The following is a 13,349-nucleotide window of genomic DNA, read 5'->3' on the forward strand; positions in this document are numbered from 1 at the left end:
CAGTCACACCCCAAACTCCACTATGGCCAAGACCAAAGAGCTGTCAAAGGACACCAGAAACAAAATTGTAGACCTGCACCAGGCTGGGAAGAGTGAATCTGCAATAGGTAAGCAGCTTGGTTTGAAGAAATCAACTGTGGGAGCAATTATTAGGAAATGGAAGACATACAAGACCACTGATAATCTCCCTCGATCTGGGGCTCCACGCAAGATCTCACCCCGTGGGGTCAAAATGATCACAAGAACGGTGAGCAAAAATCCCAGAACCACACGGGGGGACCTAGTGAGTGACCTGCAGAGAGCTGGGACCAAAGTAACAAAGCCTACCATCAGTAACACACTACGCCGCCAGGGACTCAAATCCTGCAGTGCCAGACGTGTCCCCCTGCTTAAGCCAGTACATGTCCAGGCCCGTCTGAAGTTTGCTAGAGTGCATTTGGATGATCCAGAAGAGGATTGGGAGAATGTCATATGGTCAGATGAAACCAAAATAGAACTTTTTGGTAAAAACTCAACTCGTCGTGTTTGGAGGACAAAGAATGCTGAGTTGCATCCAAAGAACACCATACCTACTGTGAAGCATGGGGGTGGAAATATCATGCTTTGGGGCTGTTTTTCTGCAAAGGGACCAGGACGACTGATCTGTGTAAAGGAAAGAATGAATGGGGCCATATGTCGTGAGATTTTGAGTGAAAACCTCCTTCCATCAGCAAGGGCATTGAAGATTAAACGTGGCTGGGTCTTTCAGCATGACAATGATCCCAAACACACCGCCCGGGCAACGAAGGAGTGGCTTCGTAAGAAGCATTTCAAGGTCCTGGAGTGGCCTAGCCAGTCTCCAGATCTCAACCCCATAGAAAATCTTTGGAGGGGAGTTGAAAGTCCGTGTTGCCCAGCGACAGCCCCAAAACATCACTGCTCTAGAGGAGATCTGCATGGAGGAATGGGCCAAAATACCAGCAACAGTGTGTGAAAACCTTGTGAAGACTTACAGAAAACGTTTGACCTGTGTCATTGCCAACAAAGGGTATATAACAAAGTATTGAGAAACTTTTGTTATTGACCAAATACTTATTTTCCACCATAATTTGCAAATAAATTCATTAAAAATCCTTCAATGTGATTTTCTGGATATTTTTTTCTCATTTTGTCTGTCATAGTTGACGTGTACCTATGATGAAAAGTACAGGCCTCTCATCTTTTTAAGTGGGAGAACTTGCACAATTGGTGGCTGACTAAATACTTTTTTCCCCCACTGTAAGTATTTGATCCCTCTGCAAAACATGACTTAGTACTTGGTGGCAAAACCCTTGTTGGCAATCACAGAGGTCAGACGTTTCTTGTAGTTGGCCACCAGGTTTGCACACATCTCAGGAGGGATTTTGTCCCACTCCTCTTTGCAAATCTTCTCCAAGTCATTAAGGTATCGAGCCTGACGTTTGGCAACTCGAACCTTCAGCTCCCTCCACAGATGTTCTATGGGATTAAGGTCTGGAGACTGGCTAGGCCACTCCATGACCTTAATGTGCTTCTTCTTGAGCCACTCTTTTGTTGCCTTGGCTGTGTGTTTTGGGTCATTGTCATGCTGGAATACCCATCCACGACCCATTTTCAATGCCCTGGCTGAAGGAAGGAGGTTCTCACCCAAGATTTGACGGTACATGGCCCTGTCCATCATCCCTTTGATGTGGTGAAGTTGTCCTGTCCCCTTAGCAGAAAAACACCCACAAAGCATAATGTTTCCACCTCCATGTTTGACGGTGGGGATGGTGTTGTTGGGGTCATAGGCAGCATTCCTCCTCCTCCAAACACGGCGAGTTCAGTTGATGCCAAAGAGCTTGATTTTGGTCTCATCTGACCACAACACTTTCACTCAGTTCTCCTCTGAATCATTCAGATGTTCATTGGCAAACTTCAGACAGGCATGTATATATGCTTTCTTGAGCAGGGGGACCTTGCGGGCGCTGCAGGATTTCAGTCCTTCACGGCGTAGTGTGTAACCAATTGTTTTCTTGGTGACTATGGTCCCAGCTGCCTTGAGATCATTGACAAGGTCCTCCCGTGTAGTTCTGGGCTGATTCCTCACCGTTCTCATGATCATTGCAACTCCACGAGGTGAGATCTTGCATGGAGCCCCAGGCCGAGGGAGATTGACAGTTATTTTGTGTTTCTTCCATTTGCGAATAATCACCTGTCCACAGAAGCAATCAATCAATCAGATTCCAAACTCTCCACCATGGCCAAGACCAAAGAGCTCTCCAAGGATGTCAGGGACAAGATTGTAGACCTACACAAGGCTGGAATGGGCTACAAGACCATCGCCAAGCAGCTTGGTGAGAAGGTGACAACAGTTGGTGCGATTCTCTGCAGATCTTCTCAAGCTCTGTCAGGTTGGATGGGGACCGTCGCTGCACAGCTATTTTCAGGTCTCTCCAGAGATTTATGATCGGGTTCGAGGCCGGGCTTTGGCTGGGCCACTCAAGGACATTCAGAGACTTGTCCCGAAGCTACTCCTGCGTTGTCTTGGCTGTGTGCTTAGGTTCATTGTCCTGTTGGAAGGTGAACCTTCGCCCCAGTCTGAGGTCCTGAGCGCTCTGGAGCAGGTTTTCATCAAGGTTCTCTCTGTACTTTGCTCCGTTCATCTTTCCCTCGATCCTGACTACTCTCCCAGTCCCTGTCGCTGAAAAACATCCACACAGCATGATGCTGCCACCACCATGCTTCACCGTAGGGATGGTTCAAGGTTTCCTCCAGACGTGACGCTTGGCGTTCAGGCCAAAGAGTTCAATCTTGGTTTCATCAGACCAGAGAATATTGTTTCTCATGGTCTGAGAGTCCTTTAGGTGCCTTTTGGAAAACTCCAAGCGGGCTGTCATGTGCCTTTTACTGAGGAGTGGCTTCCGTCCGGCCACTCTACCATAAAGGCCTGATTGGTGGAGTGCTGCAGAGATTATTGTCCTTCTGGAAAGTTCTCCCATCTGCACAGAGGAACTCTGGATCTCTCTCAGAGTGACCATCGGGTTCTTGGTCACCTCGCTGACCTTCTCCCCCGATTGTTCATTTTGGCCGGGCGGCCAGCTCTAGGAAGAGTCTTGGTGGTTCCAAACTTCTTCCATTTAAGAATGATGGAGGCCACTGTTTTCTTGGGGACTTTCAATGCTGCAGAAATGTTTTGGTACCCTTCCCCAGATCTGTGCCTCAACACAATCCTGTCTCGGAGCTCTACGGACAATTCCTTCGACCTCATGGCTTGGTTTTTGCTCTGACATGCACTGTCAACAGTGGGACCTTATATAGACAGGTGTGTGCCTTTCCAAATCATGTCCAATCAATTGAATGTACCACAGGTGGACTCCAATCAAGTTGTAGAAACATCTCAAGGAGGATCAATGGAAACAGGATGCACCTGAGCTCAATATCGAATCTCATAGCAAAGGGTTTGAATACTTATGTAAATGAAGTATTTCTGTTTTTTAAGTTGAATACATTTGCAAGAATTTCTGAAAACCTGTTTTCGCTTCGTCATTATGGGGTATTGTGTGTAGATTGAGGATTTCTTTTTATTTAATCCATTTTAGAATAAGGCTGTAACGTAACAAAATGTGGAAAATTGGAAGGGGTCTGAATACTTTCCGAATGCACTTTATGTAAGGTGCCTTCAGAAAGTATTCACACCCCTTGACTTTTTCCACATTTACAGTGCCTTGCAAAAGTATTCATTCCCCTTGCCGTTTTTCCTATTTTGTTGCATTACAACCTGTAATTTAAATGGATTTTTATTTGGATTTCACAAAATAGTCCAAATTGGTGAAGTGAAATAAAAAAAATTACTTGTTTCAAAAAATGCAAATATCGGAAAAGTGGTGCGTGCATATGTATTCAACCCCTTTGCTATGAAGCCCCTAAATAAGATCTGGTGCAACCAATTACCTTCAGAAGCCACATAATTAGTTAAATAAAGTGTGCAATCTAAGTGTCACATGCTCTGTCACATGATCTCAGTATATTTACACCTGCTCTGAAAGGCCTGTGAGTCTGCAACACCACTAAGCAAGGGGCACCACCAAGCAAGCGGCACCATGAAGACCAAGGAGCTCTCCAAACAGGTCAGGGACAAAGTTGTGGAGAAGTACAGATCAGGGTTGGGTTATAAAAAATATCGGAAACTTTGAACATCCCATGGAGCACCATTAAATCCATTATTAAAAAATGGAAAGAATATAGCACCACAACAAACCTGCCAAGAGAGGGCCGCCCACCAAAACTCACAGACCAGGCAAGGAGGGCATTAATCAGAGAGGCAACAAAGAGACCAAAGATAAACCTGAAGGAGCTGCAAAGCTCCACAGCGGAGATTGGAATATCTGTCTATAGGACCACTTTAAGCCATACACTCCACAGAGCTGGGCTTTACGGAACAGTGGCCAGAAAAAAGCCATTGCTTAAGGAAAAAAATAAGCAAACACGTTTGGTGCAAACAACTGTAGTTGTGTTACAGCCTGAATTTAAAATGGATTAAATTGAGATATTTTCTCACTGGCCTACACACAATACCCCATAATGTCAAAGTGGAATTATGGTTTTTATTTATTTTTACAAATTAATAAAAAAATTAAACTCTGAAATGTCTTGAGTCAATATGTATTCAACCCCTTTGTTATGGCAAGTGCAAATAAGTTCAGGAGTATATGCTTAACAAGTCACATAATAAGTTGAATGGATATTAGTGTTTAACATGATTTTTGAATGACTACTTCAGTCGAGCAGTGAATTTCAAACACAGATTCAACCACAAAGACCAGGGGTTTTTCCAATGACTCACAAAGGACGGCACCAATTGGTAGATGAAAAAAAGTAATAATAAGCAGACATTGAATAGCGCTTTGAGCATGGGGAAGTTATTAATTACACTGGATGGTGTATCAATTCACCCAGTCACAACAAAGATACAGTTGTCCTTCCTAACTCAGTTGCCGGAGAGGAAGAAAACCACTCAGGGATTTCACCATGAGGCCAATGGTGACTTTAAAACAGTTACAGAGTTTAATGGCTGTGACAGGAGAAAACTGAGGATGGATCAACAACATTGTGGTTACTCCACAATACTAACTTAATTGACAGAGTGAAAAGAAGGAATGCAAATACTCAAACATGCATCCTGTTTGCAACAAGGCACTAAAGTAATACAGCAAAAAATATTGGCAAAGCAATTAACTTTTTGTCCTTAATTCAAAGTGTTATGTTTGGGGCAAATCCAATATAAAACATTACTGAGTACCACTCTCCATATTTTCAAGCATAGTGGTGGCTGCATCATGTTATGGGTATGCTTGTAATCGTTAAGGACTGGGGAGTTTCTCAGGATAAAAAAGAAATGGAATGGAGCTAAGCACAAAATTATAGAGGAAAACCTGGTTCAGTCTGCTTTCCACCAAACACTGGGAGATGAATTCACATTTCAGCAGGACAATAACCTAAAACACAAGACCAAATCTACACTGGAGATGCTTACCAAGAAGACAGTGAATCTTCCTGAGTGGCCGAGTTACAGTTTTGACTTAAATCTGCTTGAAAATCTATGGCAAGACCTGCAAATGGTTGTCTAACAATGATCAACAACCAATTTGGACAGGGGAGTTTATAAATTGTGGCACCGAATCTGCAATAGAAAGAATAAAATGTAGCTCCTGTAATATATGGGTCATATTTGAACAGTTTGAGATAGAGCAGGGATCTCCAACCTTTTCTTTCATAAAGGCCACTAAATACTTAAACATTTTTCATTCATGAAAAGTATGAGGAATAACAAAAGTGTGGTCTCAGCACGTATTGACGTTCCGCTTTAACTCCGACATGGACTTTTTTTGGTGCCATTGTTTGAAGCGCTGTCACCATGAAAATTGTTTTAAATTAACTTGTCTCAGCAGCATACATATTTGATGCGAAGAGGGTGGAAATTGCTTATTTGGTCGATATTAGTTACCAAACCGAGCATAGCTATTTTATCGAGATACAAATATCCTGTGCTTTTTCATTTGGCGCATAGGTGCATACAGACAAAGCTTGGCTACGTTGTAACTGTGAAGCGGCCACGGTGCACTGGCATATGGGGCTCATCCAGGAAATGATACCATGAAAATGATATGGAACAACACCATTGGACCAAAACACTCTGACATGAAACAACAATACAAATTAAATAAATATTTTGCAGGTCAGGTGCCTTTTCATATTAAACACCAGTGGTGCAACTAGTGCTTTCTAACTATACTGAACCAAAACAGTGCACGCAGGAGTGAAGCAAGACTTCCTATTGGTCAAAACCATTAATCTTGAGGCTTTCTATTGGTGTTGGTTCAAAATGCAATCTGTTAATTATTACACAGTATCATATATAAAATGGAAATATCTATTTTAATACAGACTAGTTTAAAACATTACTAATCATTGAAAATGACATTACCCAATGCATCATGATAATATTCTGGTAAAAAAGTGAGGGTGCAGCTACTCCATTGCTCAGGCGCTTATGCGTATACCCCAGTATGGTACAGGAATGGTATGAAGGTATGAAAATCTGGATACCACCCAACCCTAGTGTGTGTATCTATTAAGTGAGGTTCGGAACTGGAGAAGAGAGGCCCATTATATGGCATGGCATTCTTGCCCATGGTCCAGATACTAGAACAATGCTGTGGCCTTGCTTTCCATATCCTGTCGAAACCATCTGTACACCTCGTGAATGTATGGCTTCAGAAACACATTAAAGTGTTGTTTATGGTGGATTGAACTATTGGTGTTGAACATTTTTCAGATGTGTGATCGTGGGCGATTTCAATTGGTTAAGCTGGACAGAGCGAGGCCTCAGCAAGGGTTATGGGTCTCCTCTCTCTACTTGCTTATTTGTTTTGGGAGCATTTTATAGAATTAGACCTTGGGTCCCTAGGGTGTAGTAGTGATGCAAGCTCTGGTATTCAGCCTTAGATGAAGGGTACATTCTAACATGCCCTCAATACAAGTCGCCAGGCTTCTGCTGGTCATCTCACTTTCATTTCTCCACCCTATATAGTACTCTAAATACCCCCAATTCATGTTAAGTTCAAAATAAAAATTGCTGACACCATTCAAACCAATGAGGGTTCGGAGTCAGCCAATTATCTCAGAATCATCTTTTTGCAAATAGAACCTTAAAGCCTCATCTCTGGATGTGTTGTAGGTAATTGAAAGCAGTGTATTGAAATGACTTTGTTTTGTTCCTCAGTTCTTCAGCACCCTCTTCACACCCCTGGGTTTCTTCGCAGACAAGATGGAGAGCTTCATGCCGTCGAGTTTCTGGCATCAGCTGACTCGAATTTGACCCCATCACACACACGTACACATACACACCCCTCAGACACCAACACTCCAAAACTACAGACAGAAATGTTTGCTCTCCTGTTTTCAGCATTCACACACACTTGTTGTTTTGGTACTGATTATGTTGGCCAAGTCTTGTATCAACATCCAGTCGCAACTCAGAGATGCACCCACTAAAGAAGCCAGGTTTTAAAGTAAACATTTACCAGATATTCACGCAGTTATTCGTTTATTATTATTATAGGAACTTGAAGTTATGTTGAGTTACACAGAACGGTAAATTTGGAAGTATTTCAACCTACATTTTACTTCCAAGTCCCACCTCTAAATTACGTCAATCTCTCATACAGTTATGAATTAAGTGCTGAAACAATAAATGTATTATTAGTTTACTTTTCATTATTGTGAAGGCTAACACTACAGTTCATGCAAGTAGTATCCCTCTGTTCTAGTTAGGGGTGCAAAATTCCAGGAACTTTCAATAAATTCCCTGGTTCTTCTGAAATCCTGGATGTAGGATTCCGGATTTCCTGCTTATCCCCTCCTGATTCCGGGAATCCTCCAACCGGGATTGTGGGAAAAACATGGAACGTATTGTTCTAGTGTTGCTATTCTTAATATCTGGCCAAGTGTATTGTCTGTGTTAGCTGGTGCAGCAGGAGACAGATGGATGGATATATAGAAAAGCATACTAGAAGGCCTGTTTTCCATGATCGCAGATCTGAACAGATCCATTTCTGTTCACTAGAATAAGGCAGAGCCATGTATTTAGAGAGTTGGGACATTGAGCTTTCTGCTTTATGATGCATTTACATGAGACAATATATGGCAGCCATGTTAGCGCCCCATTTACATTACATAGGGAATATGTCTAGAATGAGTATATGACTAATTTACATTACACTTCAAAATTATATGGCAGCCATGTTAGCGCCCCATTAATATTACACAGGGAATATGTATATAATGCTATGTAACAATGTCTAGAATTAGAACAATATTTTAAAAAATCTAAAACTTGGCCCAACTCTAAATGCATGGCTCTGGAATAAGGTATGTGTGTCAGAGGTCATGCCAGTTCAGATAGGTTAAAACAAAGCCTTTATGGTACATAGTCATCATATGTGGCAGAGTTTAAGTTTGTGAGACCTTCTAAAAACAGATCCTTGATTTACTGCCTCACTCTGTCTGTAGTGTATACAACGCCTGCAGTGTTTTGCCAGTTGTTGCTACAGCATGCCACCTCCGTGCTATGTCACTGGCAACCTGCACCCCCTCAAACGTAGCATAAACATGTAAGTGGGATTATGACCGGTTACGGCATGGGTAGTCATGGCATCATCACTCACAGCCAATCACATAACAGAACGCAGCGTTGCGTTTCTCCTCTATGAGTTGTATGCAACTCGTATTGCTCAGGTGTTATGGGCCAATCACAACAGGACGCTTTGTTTGAATCACTGTGTGATTTCACCCTAGCCTCAACAGCATATACTCTGAACCATGATCTAAGACTAGTCAATAGCCTATATATTGTGGCAGGACTTGCTATTTGATATTGAATAGCATGAAGGACCTTTTGTGCCTCACTGGCTCAACAGACAGATTGGATTTAAGCGGCTTGATGAAATTGAAAGCTATTGCCCACAATACTCCCAGATACGTATTGTATTGATGAACCAACGTTTCGGCATACAGTGGTTTCAGAACCTGCTCATTCATTTGCTAATTCCTTGACCTGTATTATATAATTTAGCAAACATAAACCCAAATAAAAAATAAAAAAGATGGCAGCAAGAGCTGACCGTTCATTGGTTGCTGGTAGTGCATTGCATCCAGTGCTGGACTAACGCGTTTTGGGCCTCGGGGCCCAAACATATTTATATTTTGGGGGAGGAATACAGCTAACTTCCTGCATGTGCAGTTTTATAATGAAATTCTACATATTGTGTCATGAGGCCGAGATAACATTTTGCAGTTTTAAAGCAAATTTCCTACGATTCTACACATTTCGCCATGGGGCAGAGAGAAAAAGTTGCTGTTTTATAGCTTATCATGCTATTCTTCAGATTTTGCCATCAGGATGAGAGAAAATGTTGCAAATTTCCTGCTATTCTACACATTTTGCCATGAGGCTAAGAGAAAATCTTCCAGTTTTAAAGTACATTTCCTGCAATTCTACACATTTTGCCATTGCTTATGACGTGTTCATATCCTATTTGTGGGGACCCCCGACACCCTTTTTTGGGGGGGGTCGGGGGCACGTGCTCTGCGTGCCCGTTCGGCAATCCGACCCTGATTTTATCATGGTCTATTGGTGCACAGTGCTTGAACAGCACTTATAATTGGTTTGCTACTTTCATTCAACTTATGTGTCAGAGCCATCAACACTCCTACCTGGCTATACTGTGCACGATCTGGGTGTAATTACTGTACACTATTTTAATTCCATACTGTTGGATTATATTTGGGATAGTCCAGAGTAACAAGATGAAATGCTGAAGACAGAAGTCCTAATATTTGACCTTACTACCATATGAGTTAGATATCTCACAATAAATTGGTTCTTGAATGTAAATCTAATGCGTTTGTGTTTGAATTTTTGTTGTACTTTGTGAACAAATAAAAGAAAATAAAAAGATTCAAGACTGATTTTGATTATGTTTTGGGGGTGTGGCCTAGGCCCTATGGTTTACCTAGACAGTGAACACACGTAAAACAAGCTGAGTACCTACATTATACGCCCTAACCATTTCACTGTATTTGGTGTTGGGATGAAAACCAGCTTTGACGTTATGAACCACATCAATGTTCCCTTTCCCCCACACCGTGAAGAGAGCCCATCTCCTAACACTAGACTAGGGGTTGTTCAACTGTTATATTTACATTTATACTTGCAGTTTGGCGCTTAGAGGAAGTTGGCCACTTATTGAAGTTGTATCAGGTCCAGGCCTTTGTGACAGTTACTAATGATGATGTTTGTGTTTGAACCAACAAACTGCTGGTGAACGTTCCTCAGACTCTGGGGCCGTGACAACAACAGGAGGCACAAAACGCTCTCATCGGTCCCCTATGAAGATACACAAACAGCCACTTTGTCTTTGTCAGTAGAGATACACAGAGACTTATAGAGAGTGGTTACCATGACTCATTGGCTTGGAGCATGATGCTTGGGTTAGGGTTAGTGCTTGCAACACCAAAGTGGGGGGTTTGAAACAACCCTTATCCCCTCTAGGTATTTGTGTATATCTGAAAGATTGGGTAAGCATTACTGCAGAATCCCACTTCACACTCCATAACCCAAGATGGCAGTAGCTATACTCTCAAAGCTACTGTACTCTATACTCTCAAAGCTACTGTACTCTATACTCTCAAAGCTACTCTGAAACAATTTCCTGATTGGAGTGTGTAGCCAGCCCTCATTCTCTCTGGTTTGGGACTTGCAGATGCTATGTGGTGGGATAGAGATGGTCGTTTGGTGTGCTCCTGCACATGGAGACTGGATGAACTGATGTGAGACCCAAGTCCCTTTGATGAAGCTCATGATTTATTGTATATACCTGGTATCACCTCAACTACAAACCAAACAATGCTGGAGCTGGCCGGCCTGGATGGTCAACTCTGCCGATCAGAGGTCAGAAGCTGGAGAGGACAGGGTAAGCTGTCTACTTTGGGGTAGACAGACTGGGAATATACGATAAGCCACTAGCCTGGTCCCAGATCTGTATGTGCTTTAGCCAATTCCTGTCTGTTGCGTATGTAGGCTATACAGCAATAGTGAGAGGTGTTGGTTTAATACAGATCTGGGGCCAGGCTAATAATCCACTGAATGGCAGGGAGAATAAAACCCTTGTCACACTAGTGACAAGGGTGGCAGGGAGAATAAAACCCTTGTCACACTAGTGACAAAGATGGCCTGGTTTCACATTCACTGGAGTCGCTGAAAAATACAGAAACAATCTGAGCTAGCACAGTACAGTTCAGGTTAATCTCTGGTGGACAGACTACGTAGACATAAATGGTAACATAGATCTGTCATGATACAACGGCATGCGTGAGATAACAAGCAGGATTAGATCTGTTGCTTTGGACAAATCACGATTTCGCAGGTGTAAGCATCTTTTGAATTTCGGAAGGGGAGAGGCTATTTGGCCTATAGACTTGCCCGTAACTTGCAAAGCTCCTCGTTTCGGTTCCCATTTCTTCTCAACCCAGAACATAATTGAGCATCTGACCAATTACACAAGACTTTAGTTCCAGGTCAAGTGAGATTAGGTTTGGGTCAGCACATTCGTGTAAAAAGAGTTGGCCTATAACTGAGCAGACGCTATCTTTGTATCCATCTTCTGTTCATCCTCTCTACAGCAACAGACAGTCACACAAAAACTTGGTGAGAGACGCATTCTTGACAGTTGACTCACTAGATAAGGGTTTTCATGTGTTAATCCTCTGCCGGCAGCCCGGTAATCTCACCCGGACAGCGAACGTGTTAATAGACCATGAACCTCGCCTGGGAGCCTTGCCATGCATGTCCCTGAAGGTCACGTATATATTACAATTAACTCCCCTATAAATCTGCCCCAGGGACCTATCACTGGCACTGACCCTAAGCCTGCTGCTATGCTGCGCTGTTGAGGACTGCGGTCGGCTCGGACACACAGACAGGTAAGTACCAAGCACATGGCTCAACCAAACACTGTCCCACCACCCAACTCTAAAGCAGCCTCCTAGGCCGCAGCACAGTGGGACCAGGTGCGGGATGTGTTGACTATGGGGTTACGACAATATGCTATGATTCATATCGTGTTGAATTTATGACACGAATAAGATCAGGGATGAGCCAACGTAACCAGATCACCACCAACATAACCATAAAGCAGTTGATGGCCGATGACATGTTAGGGTGGGCTGTGTATTTGGGTTCTGTGTTGTAATGCAGCTAGAGCCTTAGGATAAGAAAGAAGACCACTAGGACTCGGACTCTCTACCAGCAACTAGTGCTGATATCACTTGGCTGGAGCTGCTGTTCTGTTGAGCACAGTGAGGACCAGTGTGTGCCACCACAAATCTTACAGTCGATAGGGCTCTGTTCAGGGCCAAACTAAACGAATGAAACTCCGACATAGTAACTTTCAACACATTTCTGCATGCAGTCCCGGAAGCCATGGGACAACTTCTAAAAGTAAACATACATATTTTCCTCTATTACTCAGCAAAACTGAGATTTGGCAAGGAGTGCATGGTGAACCGCAGAATTTGTTAAATAGGACAGATAAGGCCAGAGGCCCCCAGTAACTTTTTGTAATAAATAAATGGGAATTACAATCATTCATACTGATTAGATGTTTTTGCATCTAAACTAACTGTTGTATGATTTACATTTACATTTTTGTCATTTAGCAGACGCTCTTATCCAGAGCGACTTACAATTAGTGAGTGCATACATTATTTTTATTTAATTTTTCATACTGGCCCCCCGTGGGAATCGAACCCACAACCCTGGCGTTGCAAACGCCATGCTCTACCAACTGAGCTACATCCCTGAAGTTAATACACTACGATACTTATTTCTTTTTATTATGTCACTGAGTGCATTGAGGTCTTCCACCCTCAACTTTCTTTCCCCCGGGACAATTTTAGAATGATCATCCTGTGACTAAATAGATGCCCATTAGATATCACTATGATAGGAGGAGAATGCAGACAGTGACAAGCTGGTTATTTTAGAAGACTGATGTGAGAAAGGCAGGCGTTTCCTGTTCCCTGTTCACTGTTCACTATATGAGATTTGGCAGGACATTTCCACAAGGACACAGTTGCACTGCCCTTTAAAAAGATTTAGAGACCAATAAAAGCTTTTTCGAAAGTGATTAATATGACTAATCATTTTACAATAATGCTCTGTGTAAAGAAAACAGTCTGCATAATATCCCCTGGTTTACACAGTCTCTGAAATAGAGAAATAATTCAAACTTTTGGCATTGGTGAGGAGT

General features: G+C 42.6%; 1 protein-coding gene across 1 annotated transcript in view; it reads left to right on the forward strand.

Moving 5' to 3' along the window:
- Positions 1-9,997, forward strand: part of LOC121574898 (suppressor of tumorigenicity 7 protein-like) — a 39,085-nt gene extending 29,088 nt beyond the window's left edge. The window contains exon 15 of the mRNA XM_041887564.2: positions 7,262-9,997. Coding sequence (XP_041743498.1) covers positions 7,262-7,357 — 96 coding nt within the window. The 3' untranslated portion in view covers positions 7,358-9,997. The remainder of the gene's footprint in view (positions 1-7,261) is intronic.
- Positions 9,998-13,349: the final 3,352 nt, after the last annotated feature.

This window comes from Coregonus clupeaformis, chromosome 10 (assembly GCF_020615455.1).
Source record: "Coregonus clupeaformis isolate EN_2021a chromosome 10, ASM2061545v1, whole genome shotgun sequence".
NCBI classification, from domain to species: domain Eukaryota; kingdom Metazoa; phylum Chordata; class Actinopteri; order Salmoniformes; family Salmonidae; genus Coregonus; species Coregonus clupeaformis.